Source organism: Macrobrachium nipponense, chromosome 2 (assembly GCF_015104395.2).
Source record: "Macrobrachium nipponense isolate FS-2020 chromosome 2, ASM1510439v2, whole genome shotgun sequence".
Taxonomy (NCBI): Eukaryota; Metazoa; Arthropoda; class Malacostraca; order Decapoda; family Palaemonidae; genus Macrobrachium; species Macrobrachium nipponense.
Genome location: NC_087201.1, coordinates 38,427,775 through 38,455,274, shown reverse-complemented (window position 1 = coordinate 38,455,274; position 27,500 = coordinate 38,427,775). Strand labels below are relative to the sequence as shown.

General features: G+C 37.4%; 1 protein-coding gene across 1 annotated transcript in view; it reads left to right on the top strand.

The window, feature by feature from the left end:
• The window catches only part of LOC135221163 (ankyrin-1-like), a 147,673-nt gene that overhangs the window by 104,216 nt on the left and 15,957 nt on the right, over positions 1-27,500 (top strand). Inside the window, exons 9-13 of the mRNA XM_064258988.1 lie at positions 1,500-1,611; positions 7,825-7,902; positions 17,599-17,753; positions 18,081-18,339; positions 18,689-18,870. Of these exons, the coding sequence (XP_064115058.1) occupies positions 1,500-1,611; positions 7,825-7,902; positions 17,599-17,753; positions 18,081-18,339; positions 18,689-18,870 (786 nt within the window). The remainder of the gene's footprint in view (positions 1-1,499; positions 1,612-7,824; positions 7,903-17,598; positions 17,754-18,080; positions 18,340-18,688; positions 18,871-27,500) is intronic.

Genomic DNA, 27,500 nt, shown 5'->3' with positions numbered 1-27,500 from the left:
ATAAAGGTGTACTGCTTTGCTTGTATTTAAATTTGTATGTCATTGTTGCCAGAGGTTTAGCCTTCGTTACTTATAGCCAATCATCCATCAAGAAAGAGGGAAGAAATTATGTCATAAGTTACGTAACGAGCGCGTTCGAAACCTTTTCTCTGAGTAAGTTGGCCCGTCTTCAAAAAAGGTCACTTTTACATTATAAGTACCAAATTTATTCAACCTACGTAGTGCAGAATACAGTCAAAATTTATGTGTAGATATAATATGTATTCTGAATAAGCGTTATATTTATGAAATGCATAGATAAAAAGTTATTGCGAAAAAACCATGTTACAGAGGCCCTGAATCTCATAGTAGGTTATTTCCTCTCCCCTATCAATCCTGGCTGCAATTCTGTTAGATCTCAGCAATGGTTGTTGCAACGTTGCAGGAAGTCCTTCATCCTTGTTTGTCAACTTTCATCATAGTATTTACATTATGAATGGCAGATAACAGACAACTTCTTTTTTGTTTTTCAAATCACTGCTGTAACTTCTGAACTTTCCTCAGAATCTGGAGATGAATATTTATAGTTATTTTCATCCCCTTAATTTATTGAGTCTTCATAATTATCAATACTAATTTTTTTATAATTCATTTTTGACTGGAGGCCAATGAGATGGCAAAAATGGGAATGTATTTAGGCATATATTCAGGGCATTTGACACCTGAAACTCTAATATAAATGAAAACAAGGCGCACTGCCACATTTTGAGGGAAATGTACAATAAATGCTCACTAATGGGATAGGAAGGATAGAAAGCATATGTATGTCAAAGAATGAGCAAAATTTGGATCATAAAAATAAGTAGGGGTATTTTACAGTAATGAAAGAGTACAGTGAACCCCCGGGGTTCGCAGGGGATAAGTACCAAGACCCCTGCGAATTGGTAAAATCTGTTAATACAACCTCTATAAAAATTGTTATAACTGTCGTATTTTAATAGTTCAACACCAAATACCCCTGTAAAAATGCTTAGAACTTATTATTTTTCTAGTTTTATCATAAAAAATGCATTTAGTCACACAAATATGAAAATACAGTAACTAGTGAATATTTCTCAATGAAAAATTCTGCGAATAGGCAAATTTTCTGTGAATAATGTGAGTTTACATTACACAGAAAAATCTGCAGATAGGTGAAGCCATGTAACTAAAACCACAAAAAAAGGGGGGTCCACTGTATTTTCTTGAATGAAAAAAGTACATCGGTAGTCATGGTTCACGATTATACTTGGGGAATAAGGGAAAGGTTAAGGCTTTGTTATTTCATTAATGATTTTCTTTGAAAATTATATAAGTTGTTCTCCTAACAGCTTCCTTTTGACTTTTGAGTGAATATTATTGTTATGGTAATTAAAAATGCATATCGAGTGATACATATCAAGTGTTAAGTTGTAAGTAAGTAATGTACAGGAAATCTCTTACTATATTTCAGACATAAGAATTGTTTTGTGATATTTCAGGTGACTGTAAAGCACCGTGTAAATGAAACCGTGAAAATAGAAGAGGAAGAGACCATGTCTAACTTTGAGAATGATTTACATCATTCCATCATTACGGACGATGATGCAGAGGGTAAGTAGTATGCAGCATGATTATTTTGCAAAAATGCAGCTTTTGTACAAGGCTACTAATCATAAGTTGCCTTATTCTATGTGTACCTCATCCCAGTTCAACAATTTTAATCCTGAAATAAAAACACCAACTTTATCTGCCCAGACCCCTCCTGTTCCAAATGCATGCTCATTCTGTTGTGCCCTACCTGCTGATTGAATAAGAGCAGGGATGGTAGGAAGGCGCTGTATTATTTATTATGTGAGTAATAGGTCAATAAAGAGAAATGTGAGTTTGTATGATAAAACCATTGCTTATTCATCACAGTTTATTAATCAGAAGATGTCAGAATAGCTATTGAAGAGGGAGGTCAAGAAAAAAAGTTTCCTCAGAGAAAGAGGACTTGAGATCTAGGTGGCTAATGCATTTCAGGTATGACCCATGTCAGAGGTTGGGCCTGGAGTGGGGCATTGGAGGATGATGTAGTCAAGGGCTTAAACAGTAAAGGCAGTGTTTTTTAACTTAGCAGAGGAATGAGATCCATCAACTCAAGTACTCACTTGCATTTAGGGGCTACTGGGTTTTCATTTTTATATTGAAGGTACCAGAGAAAAAGAAAGGTTAAAAGGTATGAGAAGTAGCGGTAAACACCTACACCATCCCTATGGAAATTTTGTGTTAATCTCTGAGGTAAAATTAGGAGAGGGAATGTTTCTAAGTTCCTGCCCCTAAAATGGCTCTTTCATTTTGTATTTGAATGCCACTGAGGTAGAGATAGCATAGGAAAAAAGTATAAAGCTCTAGATCATCCCTTAATTGGAGCATTGCATCCTTGACCCATGCTGCCGAAACCAGCTGAGAGGAGTAATATACAGGTACTGCTTGAGCCTCAAGGATTTTGCAAACAGGTAAGCCATGTAAGTTCCTCACAATTGCCACATTGCCCTTCATACAGACACATTGAGGGACAATGTTGACAGGAATCTGTTGTCATCAGCTTATTGCATGCAATGATGTTCTGAAACCCAGTGCATGCAATGATGTTCTGAAACCCCAGAGGGGATAGCCATATTCTTGCGTTCTGCTTATTTGAAGAGGGAGGCCCTCTGGTTCCAAGTGAACAGAACTAGCAGGACCTCCTGCCTCAGGTTCTTGTTCTCTCCACCAGAGGTTCATCATGAATTCTCTCATTGGAAGTGGGATGTGGTTGGGCATTGACGTTGCCTACTAGGGGCTTGCCAGCTGAAGTTGGAGATTGAATTCTCAACCTGCTAAAGGGGACTACAATCTCTAGAGAGACCAGGTATGCTTTGCCACTTACTACTCCTTCAAGATTGAAGAAGACCTCTTTGAGAATGGTCATAGGTTGAACTTCAGCTCTTGTATTCTGTCCTCTTGAGGGCCTTACCTTTATGGTGTATAATTTATGTCTGGGTACTTCAGCTATAGATGGGCTCAGTTCCAACTTTCGCACATTGACATGGAAACTCAGATGTCAGGTTCTTGGTCATTACTTAGTGATAAGAGGTTAATTAACCAATTGTCCAGGTAATGGCAGATTTGAATACCCATCCTCTTGAGTCTAGGATGCCACTATTGCTGTTACTCTCATGAAGACTTGATAGTCCTGGAGCCAAGATATTTTTGCATGCATGAAAGGGCCAGAAAATTAGCTGCTTGATTTATTTAGAGGGTCCATTGGGAGTCCTTAGTGAGGTTAGACATCCTGAAACCCGACAGTTATCATGTTAGTCAGTTTTCTTTGAATTTAATGAAATCAGAATAACTCCTTTTTTTATGTGTATTGGTTACATAAATTGCAATACCTCAGCAATGAAATGGTCTACAGAGCTCATTCATCTCTCAAAATAAATCTCAAAGCATTGTTTATTCATTGGACACAAACAATGACATTTGTCAAAGTATGACCTTTTCTGATGAGAAACTAAAATCTATGACATTTCATATTTAAATATTTGTGAAAAATAGGTGAATAGTTTTTATATTCTGGTTATGTACACCATAAAAGGGATTTTGACGAAGGAAAAATCTATTTCTGGGCAAAGACCTGTGTCGCCCAGTGAAATGTCCCTTTAGCACACATTTCTAAGGTATAAATATTGCTATAATACCAGAGAAAAAAGCTAATATGGAAATGCCAGAATATTCTGGCTCGCTCACCTTATTTAAGGTGTCAGTATGGTTTCTTGGGCGAGTGAAACCACTACCAGAGGTCCTTTGCCATTTAGATTCATCCTTCTTCAATATCCCTCATCTACAGAGGAGCCGATCTAAGGCCCACTACCCGCTACCGTTACGGCTAGCGCCTCTGACGTCATTCCTGCAGATAGCACCCAAGCTTGGGCCAAGAAAGGGTGGGGTAAAAGGAAAGGGTGGGATTTCACTGGGCGACACAGGTCCTTGCCCAGAAATAGATTTTTCCTTCGTCAAAATCCCTTTTCTGGGCTCAAAAGCATTTAAGGATTGGAAAGTAAGGCATGCACAGGGTGCAGAGGAAGGGTACGAGAAGAGGAAAGAGATGCGAGGAGGGTAGGTATGGCAATTGGAAGAGCAGCAGAGCAGTTGAATGAAAGATTAGGAGGAAATGAAGGAATAAAGGATATTTCAAACTTGAAGAAAAGGCAGAGACAGTATGCGGGTAAATTGGGGGCTATCAATGATAGAGATGAAAATATATTGCATGGGGATGAAGACATTAAGAAGAGTTGGAAAGTGTATTTTTAGCAACTTTCAAATACTGAAAGAGAGAGAGGAGAGGGGGAAGCACAGAGGGTAGAGGGACCAATGATGGAGATACAGGATGCAGAAGTGAAGAGAGCATTAAGTAAAATGAAGAATGATAAAATTAACATTTTGGTGAATAGTAGGGAAAATAGAGGCAGAATAGTAACACAAGAAAGAAGAGGCTCGATTATGAAACAGGTGGAAAAGTTTAAATATTTGGGATCTTCTTTAAGCCAAGAGGGAGGATGTGAGACTGAAGTTGACAGTAAGATGCATGGGGGAAGTGGAGAGAGGTAGCTGAAGTAGTATGTGATAAGAAAATGTCAGTCAAGCTGAAAGTCAAGATGTACAGCACAGTGATAAGACCAGTGTTAATGTATGGATCGGAAACATAGCCTCTAAGAAGAAAAGAGGAAATAAACCTTGAGAGAACTGAGATGAGAATGGTGAGGTGGATTATGGGAATATCGCTGCTTGAGAGATTGGAAAATGACGAAATAAGAAGGGCAGGCTCAGGAAAGATTAGAGATGATAAGAGAGGCATGATTGAGATGGTATGGGCATGTGATTAGGATGGATGATGAGGAGGGAGTGAAGAGGGTTTGGGAGGAATTTGTTAAGAGGAAGATCAAGAGGGAGACAGAGAATTAGATGGAGAGATATGGAGAGACGAGGCTTAGTGGAGGATGATGCCTTTGATAATGGGCAGTGGAGAAGGCTCATCAGGCAACTGACCCCTTAATGTAGGGATAGTGGTGGGAAAGAAGATTGTGTTTGTATCTATTGAATAGATCATTCAGTAAGCTTTATTTAGAGAGGTGGACTTGCTCTTTAAATAATTTCATTGCTGAGTCATTGCAATTTATGTAACCAATAAACATAAAAAAGTAGTTAGTATATTCTGATTTCATCAAATTCAACGAAAACCGTAAATAACATGATAACTGCCGGGTTTCTGGATGTCCACCCTCGCTAAAAAGGTGTCCCAGTGGACCCTCTAACTATATCAAGCTGCTAATTTTCTGGCCTTTTCATGCATGTAAACACCCCTTGGCTCCTGGACTGTGAAATGTTGTTGCTAGACCAAAGCATAAGACTTTGAGCTGGCATACTTTGCATGGCCAAATGAAGCACAGACACTTCATGGAGGTTGAAGGATTGGGGTGTGGAAGTATGCATCTTGGATATTCAGAGATGCTAAGAAATCCTCCATTTCTGTTGGGTTTCCTTATTGAATCTGCCATTTCCATCCTGCAGGTAGTGAGCATCTGGAACTTGAGGTGTAAAAGGTTTATAACTGGGCTACATTTAGTTATTTTGAAACTACAGACAGTTTTCTGTAGAATCCCAGCAATACTGTGACAACTTCCTCTACAACTTTTTCTCATCTAAGGCCTTGAATAGAGGTAAGAGAGGAGTTGTTACCTAAAGGAAGGGAATGAAGGAAAACCTGTTGAGGACTTCTACCACCTAAGGCTCAGCCCCATTGTCCTTCTATGACTCATTTCTTTTTTCTTTTTTTGCAACCCTCCATTAGTTGAATAGGAGGGAGGATGGTCTTATCTTTTCCCACCTGCTTTGCCTTGCAGGCTTCAAGGGACTTCTTACCCCTATTCTTTAAGTGAAAGGGCACTCAGGATTTCCTATATTGTGAGAAATTGCCTACCAAGTATGGAAAGACAATTTGTGTTTGCAGGCTGGTACTGTTCTAGGGTTGATAGCTGATCTTGATCCCCTCTTTTTGGGACCACCTTGACGTGGCGATGGGGCTCTCAAATCTCAAGAATCTCTTCCTAGGTTCGAACCTAAGAGTCCTATATGTATAACATTAAATATTTGTGGATTTTTCCATTTTTGTCAAGGCTACATGTAGCCGGGTCTGATATGGGGCAGAGCCAAGTTGCATTTGAACTGCAGAAACAGTTTGTTGCTGAGTGCACTTCAAGAAGGCAGGGTTCAAGCTTATCGTGTCTTCCAGAATTGTGGGTGCCTGTCACCTATAAGATCTTTCTGTGCATTTTTAACCCACTGATCCACATCCCAATTCTCACACTACAATTCTTTTACTACAAATACTACTGCTTCAGGAAACACAGGTACAAAAAATGAGGTACATAAAGAGTTGCAAGCCTCATGGCAGAATTGCACAAGCAACTCTGACCAGCCCTTGAAGTGCACAGTGTTATCCCATTTATCCCAAAGAACAATCAACGTGATGATTTCATGGGCACTGAAAATGCATATATCCGGAAAGGAAAACTTGAGATAAGCTTTAGCACAAAATTATTAACGCTACAGGCAGTCCCCTTCCGGTTATCGGTGGGGGTTCCGTTCTCGGTGGGGTGCTGATTAGCAAAAACTAGCATTAACCGAAACTCAACAATTTATGTTACTTATGACACCAAGTTTCGATGAATGGCGGCCTCTGTTAAGTATTATGGCACCATAATGCTACTAATGGTATCGTATCGTGCTGATAACTGAAACTTGGCCCGTTATGGCACCATGAATTGCCGATTTTATGGCGCTAGACAAGCACCATAAAACCGCATTGCCATGAACTGAGTCTGCAGATAACCGGGGACTGCCTCTATTGCCAGGAATTGGTCAGTCTTAACAACACCATGAGACTGAATTAAAACAACCCCAAAGGTATTGGGAATTCTTCTTGTGCCGGACCCTTTGGATCTGTCAGTGCAGATAAGCAAGAGTTGATTATATTTATCCTTTGTTTCTGTTGGTGCCTGTACGCTAGAGATGACTGAACTTGAATATTTTATCTTGAAGTTGTTTAACTTGATAATGAGTCACAATTAAGCATTCATACAGTTGGCCTGAAGGATCTGTTTTGAAATGTTTAGTTCAAATTGTAGCAAGAGCTGCAAAAAAGCATTAGTTACACTGCATTGTGCAGGGCACTTTGTAGATGGCTTTGCCATGTTTGGTAACTTACAAAACACTGTAAAACAAAGGCTGTAAGGTATTTTGTTGTATTGAAGTATTCTATTTGCATTTCTTTCAGAATTTTAAAAGATTTTTCAAATCCATTTTGTCAACGACAAATTACGTAATTCCATCTTTCCATTTTGAAAAAAGTTTGTGTTGGAATGTTAATGGAGTGTGATGTGTTTTTTTTTATGTAGTTAGATGATGTTCTGCCATGGTGGAAAATTGTAATGCTTTGATTCCTGTTGCCAGATTCTGTACTAAAGAAAGCAGGCATTTCTTATTTTAATAGCCTTGATAATCTGTGTATCAGTAATAGTTAAGAAATTTTACATTCCTTATTTTACTAGGAACCTATTTTGAAATAATTTTCTCTGTAGTAAACTTTTGTCGTCCAGTATTGTTTCATAGTCCAGATAATTAGAACATGAGCTTCAGTGAATTAATGCAGTCAGGTCAGATTTATAATTAGTGCTTGCCTTACATTGATACACATGTGAAAGACTGTCATAATTAAATTTGTAAATTCTTATAAATTTTCAGATCAGAATACTTCAGTCTTAGCTACCCTAGCAGAATTAGCAGAGGTAACATCAAGAGGGGGAGGTGGAGGTTGTGTAGGTGTGTATGTATTCCACATTCCATTATTGAATAAGGTATTGCACAAAATAATTCATTTTAACATATATTTGGTGACAGGGGTGCTAATGGTACAGTCCAACCTTTGAAATCCGGCCTTCCATGGTCAGGGAACTCCCATTTTCCAGGACGTTTTTGAATCGGCTGCCATTGAGCAGCTATGAGGGCAGCATCTCACTTTTCAGTTTTTTTGCATTTTGTTGGGGGGGGGGGGTGGGATTTCAGAACTGAAGCTTACTCTGGAAATACACAAGCACAGTTTCTTTCCAATGGAAGCATGCTGTGAAACTCAAGAATATACAGCATACAAAAACTGTAATTTGTGTATATATTCATGTATCTTCCTATCTTATCATATGATTAAGATTTAGTCCAAAAACAATTTAACCCTTAATGGACAGATACCCTCATATGAGAAGCAATAACAGGTTTTGGGTGGTGGATGGATTCACTCATGGTGAGCATCACTATTACGTGCCATCAGTTTTGGGAGAGTCAGGCAGGAAAGAGGTTCCATTACTACTAATGCCCATAAATTCATTAATGGCATCGTTTAAAAGACTGGCTCAGACCAGTGAAGTAGTTGGCTCGTGAGTTAGTTGTGTGGCTCAGACCAATGAAGTAGTTGGCTCGTGAGTTAGTTGTGGTCTTGACTTCAAGGGAGCATGTACTACCTCTCTCTCTCATATGACATCTTTTTATTTATTTGCTCATAAATATACCAAGGGGTTGATGTTGGTTTTAGTTCTTATCCTTTATGATAGTATGGCAGTTATAATTATAATTTTGCTAAAAAAAGTGCAAAGAAATATTAATGTCAGTTATAATTGTAATTTACAAAGAAAAGTTCAAAGAAATAGAGAAAACATTTATAATCCAAAAAAGTTACTGCATCTTAGCTTGTAAAAGAGGCCCCACAAGGGGTTGTAAATAGTTTTTTTCAACTTCTCATGGAATATAGGGAAAATCTTTTAGAATTTTTTTTCCTACACTATTTGCATTTGCATATCTTCCTCTTTCCATTGATGCACTTTTTCTTAAATTGACCAACCTCAAAGTTTGCCCAGCCTGGGGTGCTACATATGTTTTTCTTTTTAGCCTGGCTCTTAAGAATTAACCATATACATCTTGTATTCTGCTATATGTATTTTCAGTAGATTACGCTATGCAAGGCTTTTCATGCATGTCTCGGTTTTGGTAGGGATCATTGATAATGCATATTATATCTGAGTTAGCTTTTAATTAGTAATAAATACTAGGCCTAGAAGCCAGAGTTCATTAGGTTAAATGCAAATTTCATACAGTATTATATATGTTGAATGAGCTGACAAGACTGTTTACAAAGGGGTTTTCTGGGCTCAACCTGTGCCGCTCCGTGAAATGCTCCTATAGCATCATTTCTAAGTATAAAACTGCTATATATACCAGAGAAAAAAAAAGTTGCATGGAATGCGGGCATATGCCTAGCTCGCTCACCCATATAGGGTGGTCGGTATTAGTAACTGGGGCGTGAAAAAACCACTCTCAGAGGTCTCTTACCAATTAGTTATTTCTCCTCTCCACATCCCCCGTTACTACGAGGTGCCGTTATACATCCCACTACTGCCCGCCACCCCTCTACCACCCATGCGTACCTAAACATTCCTTTCAATAGCATCGTACGAAGTACAACTGTTTTTCGTTTGTTGATTTTTTGTGGCTTGATTTCATAATGTCGGACCTCCTAGAAGCTTCCACTACTAAGTTGAGTACTACTATTGGTTGTGCTATGCACTGAAGTTGCGTTCTCTTTATCATAGGTATTTCCTACGAGAATACGATCTTGATCAAGGATCGTAGATATCCGACCCAGTCGGCCATTTTGATGTCGCTACTTCACGGAGCTTTGTTTACATGTTGATTGACCATTAGTTCCTCATACTAATGGCAATCATTTTTGTCCTAGACATATGGAAAATAAATGCACTTTTAATATTTTGTATAATTTTTATACGATGTTTTACGTGGGTTTTAGATATTTAGTGATTTGGCATACACTGGGCTACGGTCCGAGCATTACATGTTCGAGTCATATCCTACTTTAGGGAGTTTCCTGGTTTGACAACTTTTTGAGCGTAATTTATCTTTGCATCTTATATCGCAATACAACACCCGATTTCGTAGAGATATTTTTTAAGAGTGGATATATCATACCTGACCATATCGGTATCTCACCCGATGTTGGAGACCTAGGCTATTCTCGCTCGGCTTAATTTTTTGTCTAGCTTAATATTATGTTGTATTCGTTGTGTGCCATTATTACCTAATTATCTATTATTCACTTTAATTTTGGTCATTTAGTTTTGTAAGCTACATATCTCGTGGTTCAGTGGATCTTTATCATCGGTAGGGTTGTCCCACCTACCGATCATATGTCCAACTTGATTCGCGACGAACCAGTTCGCTCTGCCGCCCCCCAGCCTAGTAACCACCCCTTCGGGGAGATACCTTTTATCACACGATTCAGGTTACTTTTAGGCTTTAGTTATAGTCTATATCGGGAGCGACGGAATATGTAGCGATATGGTCATACCATGAGTTAGGAGAGTGACGCTTTTCTAGCTGGTTTCGATTGGCTTCCGAACGCACCGGATAGAGCAAAACTTATGCGTACACTCAGTCTCCCCTTTCGGGTTTCCGCCGCATTATTTATTTTGATTCCGTTCACACCGGAATAAAAGTTTTCTACACACTAATATTTTAGTGTATTTGATCAGATTCAGGTATCTCACCCCTGTTCTGATATCGTTAGATTACCCACACAAATAGAATTTTGTCGTCGATCCCGGAAGAGGCGTACAGACGTAGCCTACAAAATAAAATTTATATTCTATTGTTTACTATGCACGAAATTTCGGGAGGCAGGCGGACAGACTACGTTAACCGATATCCGCCGCTCAACACCTTTTGGTACAGTATACGTCTACCTTGGTAGCGATACAATCATTGGAGAATATTTTTTTCCTTAAGTGGATTTAGTTTCCCGGAGCAGACGGATAAATACGAAGTTAGATCCGCCATAATTTTCAACAGAATAAAAAGATTCATAGACTAAATGACCGAGCTGTATATGTTTTTAAAATTTAGTATACAGAAGTCTATTTTTACTATATATGTTATAATTTAAGATTACGATAAATAATCCGGGCTTCCGGTAGTTTATATATACAAATTGAATACTTATGTATCAATTTACCTTACAGGTGGTGCGTTGTCAGATGACAGCTTGCGCAGCTGTCCTTCAGCAAAGGTGCGGACATGAGGTTTGCAGGTCCCATGCACCCTGCGCCGTACAGGTCGATGACCTCATCGTCTGGCATCGGATGCGTGTGAGATCTTTGTGTTATGGGCTTTTTGCCGATATAACCTCGGACTCGGTGAGTCCGCACTTAGATATTTAATTACTAATTATGAGATATGATGTTCAAGAAGTGAACAAATTATTCTCTTTAGTTTTAAGAAAGTGATAATCCTAATTAGTACTTATTTTTCAGACAGGCTGTCAAGAACACATCTCTTTCGACCCTCAAGATCTGGGTTGGCGGATTCGGCCGTAACGTTAAGGCTAAGAAACCTTATATTCTATCAGAGGAGTTATGCACCCTCCTCTACCCAAATGCCAAGATGTCAGCGGCAGTTCCAAGGAAGTGGCTGCACCCATTATTGCCAAGATAAGGGAAAGACACGCAGTCCTTGCCTGAAGATCTTGAGGGACTAGGGGAAGAAGTGTTAGAAGACGTGGCGGCCATCAGCCTTGACATAGAACCAATGGTTCTGGATGCCAGCGATCAAGGTAGGGAGGTAAGTGGGCAAGTATGTGCGGTCTAAGATTCCTGTTCTTAGCCCTGCACCATCTTTTAACATCTTCTCATGCTTCTTTTCAAGGGTTTACTGCAAAGACCCTGGTTGGGGACAAACCAGGCTCAGTAATACCAAAAGTCAAACACTTGAGGAAGGCCTTATCTAAGCCAAGTAAAACCATCTAGGTTACCGAGACTTACCAAGTCATTAAAGCATCTAAGTCTTCGGAGATTCGGTAGCAGCTAATCCCCTACATCACGGGTCGAGATCAAGGAGCTCCAAATCTAAGGCTTCAGAACCTTCCTTTGATCCGGTTTGCCTTCTCTAATCTTTTAATGGAGAAGATGGGAAAGTATGGTCCAATCTCAGATTGGAACCATCTCGGATCGGTTGCAGTCTATGGACACTTTTGCCTCAGAGACTGCAAAACCAGGAGAACATGTTAGAAAATCTCCTGAGAACTGGACTGCCACAACAACAACAGTTTGTGTTGTTCCAGGACGCTTCTAAACTTCCGGCTTTCGTAAAGAGCAATCCGTGGCGATTGGCTTTACATGCACCATTCGTGGATGCATGTTAACCATAGAAGGATGTGGAAACTCGCCGGGTAGAGGACTTTGAATTCTACCCGCGGGATTGCAGTTTCCCTTCCCAGGATATGCTCGACTGACAGAGGAAGCGCTAGTAAGACTAGATAAGATTCCTAGGAGACGATGATCTATCCTAAGGAACAGGCTCAGTCCGCATGGTCCGGACATTGAACGAATGGGAGTGTGTGAACACAATGTTGTCCCCCATAAGAGTTCTTACACAATGTTTGTAGTAGAAGGTCAAACACCGACACCTTGTACTACAAAAGTAGTTGATCTGGCTCTTCAGGCGGCTATGGAGGACAAGCCCATGCACAACTAAGAGAGACGGAGTTGACTTCTCTACTTTTTTCCGGTTTTAGAGATCATGAATGCTGGGTTGACGCCCCAGCAACTTTCACCACAGGGAAACTGAAACATTGACTGTGCCTCTACACAGTTCAGTGACAAACTTCCGAGACTCCCAGAATCCTTGGTCAGAATCGAGTATGAGGCACGTACTCGGTTAAGTAGATCAATCAACTCCCGGCTACAATGGCAGAAATGGCTTCGCTGGTATTACCAAGACAGAGTCATTGTTCAAGATCCTTACCAAGTCTCTCCTCCTCACACTTCAAAGTGATGCCTATGACTTTGCTGTAGCACGCCGTAATTGCAGAAAGCATGTGCTTTCAGAAGCGTACAATAAGGCATGAGCCAAATAAAATTGATTAAAGCCTCAATTTGGGGCCAGACTTATTCCCGGAAGACATTGTTAACAGTGTCTTAGGTGAGGCTGCTAGGGTCAATCAAAGTCTCAAAGTTCGTTGGGGCCTGATGCCAAAACGGAAAATATGAACAATCAGGAAATCAGACAAGAGGCAGGAAGAGGTTTAGGAACTTCCAATCATACCAGACTCCACAACCCCAAGCTGTCGTTCAGACGACGATTCCTGTACCTCAAGGGGACTCAGCCGTCTACGTCCTAAACCCTCCCAACCCCCAACAACAACAATACGTTTGGATGGACTCAGCCTCCTCAACATCAAGCTCCTTCTCCGGCTTTTAACCCCCTCCTTTGAGACACAAGGAGTGTTCCATGGGTACAATAGGTACGCCAGAGGTAGTAGAGCAGAGGTAACTTTCATAATAGAGGTGGAAGGACTTCAACAAGAGGCAGAGGTACAGGGGTAGACGAGGAAACAGACCCTCTTCAAACCATGAGACATCTCAGGTTGGTAGGGGGAAGACTATACAAATTTCGGAGCCGGTGGAGGTTCAGCAAGTGGGCTTCCAGCATAGTATCCCAAGGTCTGGGGTGGAGTTGGATAAAAGGGCCCCCTCCACTAACCAGTTTTCATCAAGCTCCATCGGCAGAACTAGACCTATACACCAAAGATCTTTTGCAAAAGAATGCAATAAAAGAAGTAAGATCTTTGAAATTTCAAGGACGCTTGTTCAATCGGTGCCAAACGAAAGACTCAGAACAAAAAAAAAAAAAAAAAAGAAAGGGTGATTCTAGATTTGTCACATCTAGAATACTTACATTCGATGCGACAAGTTCCATATGTTGACTATCTCGCAGGTGCGGACCTTACTTCCCCGTGGGGCCCCGTCACCACCTCTATAGATCTTACAGACGCTTACTATCATGTTCCGATAGCAAGGCATTTTCGTCCCTTTCTAGGATTCAAACTAGGCAGAAGGGCATACTCATTCAAAGTGATGCATTCGGACTCAGTATAGCGCCCAGGATATTTACGAAGCTGGGCAGAGACAGTAGTCCCAAGAGCTGAGAAACTTCAAGGAATACAGTTAGTGGCCTATCTAGACGATTGGCTTATATGGGCCAGCAATATAGAGGATTGCGTAAAGGCGACAAACAAAGTCATAAAATTTTTGGAACACTTAGGTTTCAAAATAAACCTCAAGAAGTCCCGTCTTACTCCAGCAGCACGTTTCCAATGGTTAGGACTGCAATGGAACCTAATCACACACCAGACTATCTCTTCCTCAACAAAAAGGAAAGAAATAGCAAAGAAAACAAAAAATTTTCTCAAGGACAAATTAACGTCCAGGAGAAGGAACAAGAAAGAATTCTAGGCTCACCTTCAGTTTGCATCAGTAACAGACAAACATTACTAAAGGCAAAACTGAAAGATATAAATCGGGTATGGCGATCCAAGGCGAACAAGAGGAAACGAGACAAAATATCTCTAATCCCACAAATACTAAAGAAAAGATTGCTCCCTTGGACCAAGGCCAAGAATCTGGCAAAATCGATTCCCCTACGATTTCCACCACCAGCATTGGTAATACACACAGACGCCTCTCTAAGCGGTTGGGGAGGTTACTCCCAATACGAAAAAGTCCAAGGTTTGTGGTCAGTAACATTGCGTCAACTCCACATCAACATATTGGAAGCCATGGCAGTATTCTTAACTCTGAAGAAACTAGCCCCGGCAAAGAAGCAACACATCAGATTAATTCTGGACAACGAAGTAATCGTCCATTGCTTAAACAGAGGGGGATCCAAACAAATCAAGTCACATAAATCATGTGATGATAGCAATCTTTACGATTGGCAACAAAAGAAACCAATGGCACCTGTCAGCTATACACCTGGCAGGAGTGAGAATGTGGTAGCAGACGCACTTTCAAGGACAACTCCGCTGGAGTCGGGAATGGTCCCATTGGACAAAGATTCATTCAATGGATTTGTCAACAGATTCCGAACCTTCAGGTGGACCTATTCGCCACGGAATCCAACAACAAACTAAAATGTTATGTTGCTCCCAACCTGGACCCTCTGGCCTATGCCACGGACGCCATGTCCATAGATTGGAACACTTGGCAAAGAATTTATCTGTTCCCTCCGATAAACATGTTGGAATGAAAGTACTAGACAAACTCAGGACTTTCAAAGGTCAGATAGCTCTGGTAGCCCCAATTGGCCCAAAGAGCAATTGGTTTCCTCTGATGGTAGAACTAGACTCCTCCCTCGGCGGATCCCAGATCCCAAGTTGACACAGGTAGTACAAACTCGCAGTGTGTTAGCTTCCTCAAGAATTCAGAGTGCCCTAACTTTATGGACTTTATGAAATTTGCAGCACAAAGAGATGCTAACATTGATCCTCTAAATACCTTGTTTCTAGAGTCAGATAAAAGGGACTCAACCCTTCGTCAATATGATTCAGCTGTAAGAAAACTGGCAAAGTTCTTAAGAAATTCTAAGGTTAGAGCAATGACTCGGAACCTAGCAGTTACCTTTTTTAGGACCCTGTTTGAAACGGGATTAGCAGCTAATACAATTACAACAATTAAATCTGCCTTGAAGAAGATATTTCAGATTGGGTTTAATATTAATCTTACAGATTCATATTTTTCATCAATTCCAAAAGCTTGCGCCAGACTAAAACAGTAACCCGCTCCCACACAGTTTCCTGGTTTTTAAATGATGTTTCTTAAAACTGGCCTCTGAAACCAATAATGATTTCCATGTTTCATAAATCACAACATGTCTTAGAAAAAACTTTATTTTGGTAAGTTTAGCATGGAGAGACAGAATATCTGAGCTTTCAGCATTATCTAGAGAACCGAATCATATTGTTTTTCTCGCATCTGGGGAAGTACAAATCTTTCCAGACAAGAGATTTTTAGCAAAGAATGAGGATCCACAGAACCGATGGTCACCGTGGAGGATTGTCCCACTTCCACAGGATCCATCCTTATGTCCAGTTAACACTTTGAAAGCTTATCTGAACAGAACTTCTAATAAGTCTTCAGGCCCTTTATTTATTAGAGAAAATGGAGGAAACATTTCCTTAAAAGGAATTAGACAGCAGATTCTTTATTTTATCAAACAAGCTAATCCAGAATCAATTCCACATGCTCATGATATTCGAGCAGTAGCCACGTCAGTTAATTATTTTCACCATATGAATTTTGAAGATTTAAAAAAGTATACAGGTTGGAAATCACCATTAGTATTTAAACGCCATTACTTAAAATCCTTGGAAGCCCTAAAATTTGCAACAGTGGCAGCAGGAAATGTAGTTCCTCCTGATATATCAGAACCATGTTAAGAGTTAATTCATTAGTATTCCTTACCTTTCTTTCTCCCCTACCTGCTCATTTATTGTCCCTGCCTTAGCCTTGTTACTCACCTGTAATTAAATTGGATTTGGTACTCACCTGTATTGTAATTAACCTGTTCTGGTACTCAACATTTAGTTTATTGGATGTAAATTGTATAGTATTAAGATATATTGTGATATCTTTTGATGGTTTCCAAGAAATTCTAGGACCCCTCCTTTTGAGTACCAATATAGTATGTATATTTGTCTTGTATAAAGGTTACTAGTAGACACCTTTATTTTCTTTTGGAAATGTTTTTCCTGAATAAGTTTTTGATAACTGATTACTTTGATACGGTATTAAAGTTCCTTCTTTATATATCCTAGGTTTTATTCTATTCCTTTTCAGGTAACTAATTACAAGCTATTGGACCAATTCTCTGTTACTATTTCACGGAGCGGCACAGGTTGAGCCCAGAAAAGGGATTTTGACAGAGGAAAAATCTATTTCTGGGCGAGAGACCTGTGCCGCCCAGTGAACCCACCCTTGTTTTTCCTCACCCTACACTGGTCCAAGCTTGGGATGCTATGAGGAATGTTTAGGTACGCATGGGTGGTAGAGGGGTGGCGGGCAGTAGGGGGTTGTAGGGATGTGATAGAACGGCCAACCTCGTAGTAACGGGGGATGTTGGGAGAGGAGATAACTAATTGGTAAGAGACCTCTGAGAGTGGTTTTTCACGCCCCAGTTACTATACCGACACCCTATATGGGTGAGCGAGCTAGGCATATGCCCGGCATTCCATGCACCTTTTTTTCTCTGGTATATATAGCAGTTTTATACCTTAGAAATGATGCTATAAGGAGCATTTCACTGGGCGGCACAGGTCTCTCGCCCAGAAATAGATTTTTCCTCTGTCAAAATCCTTTTTTAGGGGTGATTTCTGTCATCTGGGATTTTATGTGATCCAACTATGGCCTGGTCCCAAGGGTGCCAGATTAAAGAGGCTGGACTGTATAGCCATTTAACCTTTTTAAGTGTACAGTATACTATAACTTTCTGATAGTGGGCTTCATTGTGGATTGATGCAATTTGCATTATATCATAGTTTGTTAAAACATCAATGATATTATCTAAATATTTTACTGATTACGGGTAGGAGATGTCATATTTTCAATTGTATTCCACTTACAGATATGTCAAGTGTAGCAGCATTAGAACTTTTGAAAGCTCAAGCAGCCTTGATGCCTGTAGATGACAGTTCAGCATTAGTGACCTCAGCTGTAGCACATGGGCAGACCCTGCAATTAACTGAAGCTGGACGACAAGCACTAAAGCTTATTAAACAAGTATGAAAGCAAATGATGAAATTTTTTTATGATGAGTAAACAGTATTCTAACTTTAATGATTGTCTGATCTTTTGGATGGGGAAGTTTGTTGTCTGTGATTTATATTTTTTCTTTGAAAATTTTCTTAGAAACTTCCCTTGGATATATTAGTCATGCATTGCATTGTGGTAGATTCAGGATGGGTGATGTTATATGGTTTGATGAAAAGACATAAGTGAAGTCAGTCTGTATCACATTTGTCATGGCCTATATAAGGTGGAAATACAATTTTACTGAAAGAATTTTTATTTTATGTACTAATCACATTTAAGTATCTCTCTCTCCAGGAACCCCTTCTATTACCAACAAGCCCATTGCCTCAGGACCCAGCTGAGGAAATAGATACTCAGAGCTGTGCTGATTCCCCTTGTGAGAGTGCTGTATCCCGATCTCAGCCAGACCCAACATCAACATCAGGGTGCTTACCAGCTTTGCTCACTTCATCATCAAGGGTAAAACCTGTGAAGGAAGCAACTGGGGATAGTAGGAGTGAAGAGGTGATGCAGGTGATTACACTGAGCCCTGAGCAGTACGCTGCCCTCACTGGTAAGTGTCTCAGTAATCGTGGATGTACAAGAAAAATAGGAATTCAAGAAATTTGGTACATTGTATTTAAGTAAGGAACATATAGTGAAGTTACATTATAAAAATAGACATAAGTAGCTCTTGTTCAGAGCTTTTTTAAATGAACAATTAGGCCGTAAGAGACCTGCTCAAACAGTTGACTTGATGATGGACTTGAGTAGTTTTGTTAAAATTAAGAAGAAAAACTATGATCTCTTAAAAAGAAGCCAAGTTTTTAAAAGTAAATTTATCAGATCAGTCAGGTTTGTTTCTGTTGTAAGTTTTGATTATATGAGTGAATGAAAGTTTATTTTTTATGATGCATTTTTAGGAGGCAAAAATGGTCCGATTATATTACAAGTAATGCCAAGTGAAGGAGAAGGAACAATGAGTGAGTTGGATCCAAGTGGCGGTCAACCATTACCCAAAAGACAAAAGATAATGCAGCTGATCACTAAAACTGGTCAGGCATCTCTGAGTCAGGGACAAGCCATTGCCCGTGTCACAGGAGAGGTAAGACTTTTAAAAATTTCATTTTTGAAATTAACCTTACCTCTCTATTATATACTGTAGCTTTTACTTTCTTGTCAGCAGTACTTTGACAGATTGTTAATTTTAGTCAGTTTTCTGTTGGTTTGTTTTTGGATGTTCTTGTAATTTTTTAATATTTGTTCGATAAGAACCTGTAAGGTAAGTTGCAGCAATAGGCATTATTGCAGTTTTATTGACAATCATGATATGTTGTTGCTGAGGGAAAGGTTATGATTAGGTAACTATATATGAATCATATTTGAACAAAATGTGGTAATTGATCATGAACAGAGAGAGCTTATAAGGTTGTAGAAACAACTACTGTTGACCCCCATTATATCATGGTTCAGCACTCATGGCTTCAGTTAATCACAGATTTTTCTGTGGAACATATATCCAAATATTTGGCGGAAAATTCAGTAATTCGCAGATTTTTTTGAAGAGAAAAATTCACTAATTACTGTATTTTCATGTTATTTTCATGACTAAATACACTTCAAGGTAAAATTTAATTTTCTAATTTTCAGATATTCATAATGTAAACAGCAAGATATCAATAAAATCTATTTTTTCAATGCATATTTAAAAATTTAGGTACAGTACTTAACTCTTACTTGTGAATTCTCAGTTCGTCCTATCTACTGTAAAAAGAAAATGTGATGGTTTCAATTCTCTCTCTCTCTCTCTCTCTCTCTCTCTCTCTCTCTCTCTCTCTCTCTCTATCTCTCTCCTCCTCCTCCTCTCTTCCTCTCTCCTCTCCTCTTCCTCTCTCTCTCTCTCTCTCTCTCTCTCTCTCTCTACTGTATATATCCTTTATTGAAATATGAATTACTGTATCATAAACATGGAAATATGAAACTAAAACTCCAGGACGTTCACAACACCATGGAATGAGTGTGTGTATATGTATGTTCATGTTACAATGATTTACTGATTTTCAAATATTAATACAAATGTAACCACAGCAAAACAGCAATAAAATGTTATTTCACTTACAAAATTAATGAATTTTGTATTATTATATTGATCTATTATCATCATAATATGTATAAAAAACAGAATGTCTAGCCATTTGTAATACTATTTACATTCTCAGAATTAGCTGGTTGAGCTTACTAACTCTCTCTCTCTCTCTCTCTCTCTCTCTCTCTCTCTCTCTCTCTCTCTCTTAGTACTGTACACATCCTTGAATAAAATATGAATTACTGTATCATAAACATAAAAATGCGTAACTACGTCTCCAAGAATTCACAACGCAATGTAATGAGTGCATGCATATGTATGTCCATATTACAATTATTTACTAATTTTCAAATATTAATATTACAGGCAGTCCCCGGTTATCAGTAGGGGTTCCATTCTGATAACTTGATGATAAGCGAAAATCATAGATAACCAAAAATCTGCAATTTTCTGGGCTTATTGGCGCCGATAACAGGTTAATGGTGCCTGTGTTACATATGTATCAGTGTCAATAGTACTCTGTTATTGGCGCTGGTAACCAGAAATTGGCACATTTCGGCGCTGAAAATCTTTTTCTGTGCTAGACAAGCCCCATAAAACCAAATCACTGATAACTCAAAATATCAATAAAATCTTATTTAACTTACAGAGTCCATTACAGTGGGGCCCTGTATTTGCATTCTCCAGATTTGCGGACTCACACATTCGCGGATTTTTCGCGCGAGGACTCGCATTTTTGCGGGGTTCTCTGTGGAACATATCTATAATTATTCACAGTCCCCCCTGCTATTGGCGGATGCCAATTTTTTTGTAACAGGGATATTCTGTATTTTCATGTTGTTTACTGTATATGTGTACATAATACTAATATGAAATCATACGGCACTTACTTGTGATTAATGTTGATTATAGGTGACGATGTGATAATGATATAGCTGTGCAGGCTGATGAATGACGATTAAGATAGACTGCACAACAAAGTAGAGGAGTTACAGATCCTCTGAGGGTGCCTCGTCACCTTCTTCAGGAGGCGCTTTGTCAGGGATTTCAGGAGGCACCACCATCTTGAGGTAATTGCACAATTGTACAAACAAGTCAAGATAGGGCTTCACTATTTCATTTATATTATTGATGAAAGTTGTGGCCCTTTATTTATTTCTATCCCATGCCTTGACTGTTGTCTGTACCTCCCTGACATCCCTGATCAAATTGTAGACCACAAAATTTCTCAAAAGCCTGGTCTGTTGAGGGAATAACATTACTAAAGAGGGAGGCGAGTTCTTGTCCAAGAATGGCTTCCACAAGTATTTTGCCCTGTTCATATTCAATCTCAATGCAGGTGACTGCGCTTTCAGTCATGCGGTAATGGGCTGTTACTTCTCCATGACTTCTGCCCTCTCTTAACATGACTATCACGTCTATTTTCTCCTCAGCACCCATTAACTGTAAGGGCCTCTTGACACTTAGGCTCTTTGTCAGAAGCCTTAGGAGAAGCAGAACGTTTAGAGGCCATTTTAAAGAATAAATCTTAGTCCGTAGCAGTGTTTACCTCACAGGCAAAAAACACACACGCAAGAGACCACTGAACTTACTTACGTACGCATTGGGTCAATTGGGTTCGCATTGTGCACTGTACATTTTATGAAATGTTTAAGATTATTTCTAAATATGATATGTATGTATACAAAGTGTTTTAGGATGCTACGAAAAGTATGCAGACTATATCTAAAATACTACGACAACGGGACTACGTATAAGTAGCAGGGTACGTATTTTTCTGTCTGCGGCACACAGTACACATACGTGTATTTTTCATGCATACGTACTAAATATATTTTTGTGACAAAATACATTTTTATGATGAAAAAAGCTAATTTAATTTTCAAATATTACAGTTCTGTAATACTTTCATGTAAATGCAGCAAAATGTCAGTAACAAAATTGGGTTTTCTTAAAATGCTTTACCCAAACCAACTTTCCACAGATAAACAATTCTGAAGACGCCATGACGCCTTCTTAGAGTAGTACCCAAACGAAATGATATTCGGCACGCTGTACACTTGGCATTGATTGGTTGAACCCTGACCCCATCTTGAGGAGATGGAATTGTGGGTATCGCGCATCTCATACCCAAGCAGCCTCACTGTGCAGAAAGTTACGGGCATATACGAACGTAAATGCTAAGCTCTTATGTACGTATCGGCAAATATCTGTGTGCATCATGCTGAAAACGGCCCCTAAAAAGCACCCTACTCCTTCTAAGGCTTCTGGCAAAGAAGCTAAAAGAAAGAAGACCGTAATGAAGCTCAACGAGAAGGTGAAACTTCTCGATATGTTGAAGGAGGGCAAAAGTTACGCCGCGGTCGGCTGCCATTTCAAAGTGAACGCGAGCTTGGTGAGATACATAAAGAAAGAAAATGAAATAAGAAAAAGTGTAAGTATGATGTACTATGGCACCACAAAGGCTGTGTCCACAGTGAGAGACAAAACCATTGTGAAAATGGAATCTGCACTCGCGTTCTGGGATCAAGGACTGCAGGAAGAAGAACGTGCCCCTTGACTCCAAGATCATACACCAAAAAGCACGACAGCTCAACCAGCAGCTATCAACTGCTTCTGCTCCACCACAAAGTGGTGAGGAAGAGGAAGCCGAAGCCGAAGATATAGAGACACTGGAAGGCTATGAAGAAGGAGAATTGGAATTCTTTGGCTTTGAAGAACCAGCTCCTGAAAAGGAAGAGGAAGAAGAAGAGCCACAACCGGGACCGTCCTCAGCTCCCCAAGGATTTCAGACGGTTCCACTGGTTCCAGAAAAGGTTCCACCTAAAGTCTGTTACCCTACATGGGAAAGCTGCATCTGCAGACAAAGAGGTGGCTGTGAAATATCCGGAGGCCTTCAAGAAAATAATCCAGGAGAAAGGATATCGCCTAGAAGGGGTGTTCAATATGGACAAAACTGGCCTGTTTTGGAAGAAGATGCCGTCCCAGACATACCTTATGAAGGATGAAGCTAAAGCCTCCAGATTCAAGGCACAAAAGGACAGGAGGGCCCTCCTGATGTGCGGGAATGCGGCTGGCTTTATGCTGAAACCAGGCCTCATTTACAAGGCTGCAAATCCTAGGGCATTCAAGAACAAGAACAAAGTGTTACTGCCCGTCTTCTGGATGCATAATCCCAAGGCCTGGATCACCAAAGTCCTTCATTCCTCAAGTTAGACAATACCTGGTCGATTTGGATATCAACTTCAAAGTCTTGCTCATAATGGACAGTGCTGGTGGCCACCCTCTCAATCTTTATTAGAAGGGAGTCCAGCTCGATTTCCTCCCTCCCAACACCAACTCTCTCCAGCCTATGGATCAGGGCATCATCCTTGCCTTTAAGGCACTCTACAGTGGGAACTCCCTCCAGCACCTTGTTGATGCAGTGGACCATGACAGTAAATTTACGCTGAAATATTATTGACGTAAATTCACGATTGCCATGTGTTTGTCTGTCATCGACCGGTTGCTGAAAGACATGAAGAAGGAGACCCTGAATGCATGCTGTAGTAAGTTGTGGCCAGATTGTGTCTATAATTATACAGGAATAAGGCGGTCCAGTTGACGAAAATTCTTGGTGGTGAGGGCTTTGACGATATCACCGAGGAAGAAGTCGGCACCCTCATTGATGCCCACTCTGACCCCCTGACAAACCAGGACTTGGAAGAGCTGACAAAGTCTGCTAGTGAGGAAGAAGACACTTCAGGTTCAGGAGAGGAACAGGAGGAGGAGGAGGGCCTGACTTTGGAACGCCAGTCCAAGTTAAAAAAATGATAAATGACCTCCAGGAGTTTGTTGAAACATGGAATCCTTACATGGAATGCTCCTTGAAGTTTTCCAATATTCTTGATACAGCATTGGAGTCCTATAATCAAATCCTCACCACCATGAAGAACCAATGGCAATAGCTGTTCATCACACGAACGAAGAAGGACCCTCCAAAGCTTCCCGAATCTCCTGTAGTGCCCCTTGAATCGCCTGAAGAAGTGCCTCCCAAAACGCCTCCTTAAGGTGAAGAAACACTCTCAGAGAATATGTAACTCCTCTTCTGAGCTGTGCAGTCATATCTTCATCGTCATTCATCGGACTGCACGGCTAATTCATCATCATCTTTAATCAACATTCATCACTGGTGAGTACCCTATTTACATATGTTGTACTAGTGTAAAACAATTGTTTAATGTTCATACATATTTTGTTTTTTCTCTATCTCTTGTTATTTTACATACAATTGTTTCCCTGTGTAAAAAGAAAACTGGATGTCTTAAATAGTAACTGTATGAAAGAAAATGTGCATTACTGAATACTTATGGGGAGACTGGATCATTTTCACATACGTAACTAAGTCATGCAGTACATACTTATGTATGTATTTATAACTATAAAATGTAAGATTTACTTTAAAACACTATCAATAATATTTCAAAGATTAATATGAACCGTAATAGGATATTTTAATGTATATTTGATGTAGGATGGTCTTTTTAGGGATACTTCGGTGTTTCCACATTCAGGATAGGAGTTTATAAGCATTTTTAGAGGGGGGGTTCGAAACATTCATGGATTCTAACTATTTGTGGGGGGGGGGGGGGTGTCTGGTATGCATCCCCCACAAATGCAGGGGGACCACTGTATACTTACTACTGTATTTTTATATTGATCAGTTATCATCGTAATATGTTTTTAAAAAAATTGCACAGCCATTGATAACGTTTACATATACAGTAGTACCTCGAGATGCGAAAGGCTCTACTTACGAAAAACTCGAGATACGAAAGCCAATGCGAAAAATTTTACTGCTCTACATACGGAAAGTTTTCAAGATACGAAAGGTTGTTGCTGTAAAGTCCCGAGATTTGCCTGGACCACCGAGAACAATTTTAAAACTCCCGCGCCGCCAACTGAGTAAACTCGCCACCATCCTCCTGCTCTCCCATTGGTTCCTGATGCTAGTCACCCCATAAGGTCCTGCTCTCCTATTGGTTAGCATCTACCCCTTGTGCTTTAAGTATTCTATTGGTAAAAGGATGCTGTAAATTGAAAAACTTATTCATGCAATACATTTATTAAAAAAAAAACATTAGGTAAAGATAGAATAAAGAATAGAAATGAATGGTTATTATACTGTTTGGTAGTTTCAGTAGTTGAAGAGAGATAATGAAAATTTATGGCTTACTGTGTAAAGTGATTGCTTGGTGATCGTTCGATACTCTTAAGTGCTGGATGTAAACAGAAGTTTGGAAGCTATTTTTGGTTTGTTTATTATAGTTAATGGTTACTTAATAATTATTTGAAATGAGTACATGCAATACATTTAATAAAATAATTGTGAATTAGATATCATAAAATATAAAATAAATCAGACTGTCAACAAATACATATTTTTTAGAATTCTTCTTCTGTTTTATTATTACGTTACGTATATGTATGTTTCATTATAGCTGCCAGTAACTCGGTATCTCCATTAGGTAAAGATAGAATAAAGAATAGAAATGAATGGTTATTATACTGTTTGGTAGTTTCATTAGTTGAAGAGAGATACTATTGACAATTTATGGCTTACTGTGTGCTAGGAAAAATGATTGCTTGGCGTTCGTTCGCATACATATAATATATAATATATATATATATATATATATCTATATATAGATATATTATATCAGATATATTAGATATATATATAGATTATATATTATATATATATATATAACATGTTATATAAACATATATATAAATATATATATTAATATATAATATATATAAGGATATATATAAATCTATAGATAGATATAGATAGATATATATATATATTATTATATATATAGATAATAAGATATAGATATAGTATATAGATATAGATTATATATAGCAAGATATATATATATCATTAGTATATATATATATATATATATATTAGATATTTATATACATATATTAGATAGATAGATAGATAATATATAGATATAGATATATATATAGATTATATAAATACTATATAATAGATAGATATATATATATAGATATATTTATATATAATATCTATATTCTATATAGATATATAGATATCGATATATATAGATATAGATAATAGATATATATATAAAGAATATATATATATAGATAGATATATATATAATATATAATATTAGATGAGATATGATAATAGAGATATATATATATATACTATAAGATATATATGAGATATATATATATTATATATAATATAGATATTATATATACAGATGATAATTATTATATATAATATAATAATAATAATTATATATATATATATATACAGCTATATATATATATATATATATATATATAGATATATAATATATATATAGATATTATATAGATATAAGATATAGATATAGATATAGATATATGAATATATATAAATATATATCTAATATATATATATATATATATAAGATATAGATATATAGATATATAATAATAGATATAAGAGATATATAATCGATATAGAATATATATAATGATAAGATATATATAATATATATAGAAATAGATTATTCTATATCTAGATATAGATATTTATATATATAGATATTATATATTATATATATATATATAGATAATATATATATATAGATAAAGATAATATATATATAGAATAAATCTATACGATATATAATATCTATATTATAATATAATAGAATATATATAGATATATAGATAGATATATATATTATATATATAAAGATATATATATATATATTATATATTAATATAATCTATATTAGATATATTATAGATATAGAGATATTATAGAATATATAGAGATATATATATGTATATATATATATATATATATAGATATAAGATATATCATTCTAATATAATATATATCTATATATATATATAATATATATGTACTATCTCTATATATATATATAATATATATATATATATATATATATATATATAGTATATATAATTAGATATAGATATAAATATTATATATATATATGATATATATATAATCTATATCATATATAGATATATATATATATATAGATATATTTATATATAGTATAAGATATAAGATATATATAGATATAGATATATATATATATAGATATATATAATATTATATATTTATATATATAAATATATAAGATATTATATATTATATATATTATATATATATATATATAAGATAGATATATAGAATATATAATAATATATAATCTATATATATATATATATATATAGAGATAAGATATAAGATAAATATAGATAGATATACAGATATATATATATTATAATATAGATAATATATATATATTTATATGTATATATATAGAGAGAGAATTAGATACTATATATATATATATAATATTTAGATATACATATAATATAGAGATGATATATAATATATATAGTATATATATATCAGATATATATATATAGATTAAATATAGAATATTAGATAGATGATTATTAGATATATTAGATTATATATATATATAATATATATATATTATATATATTAGATATTATCTAGAGATAGACCTAATATAGATATATAGATAGATATATAGATATATATATTATATTACTATAGAGTATATATATATATATAG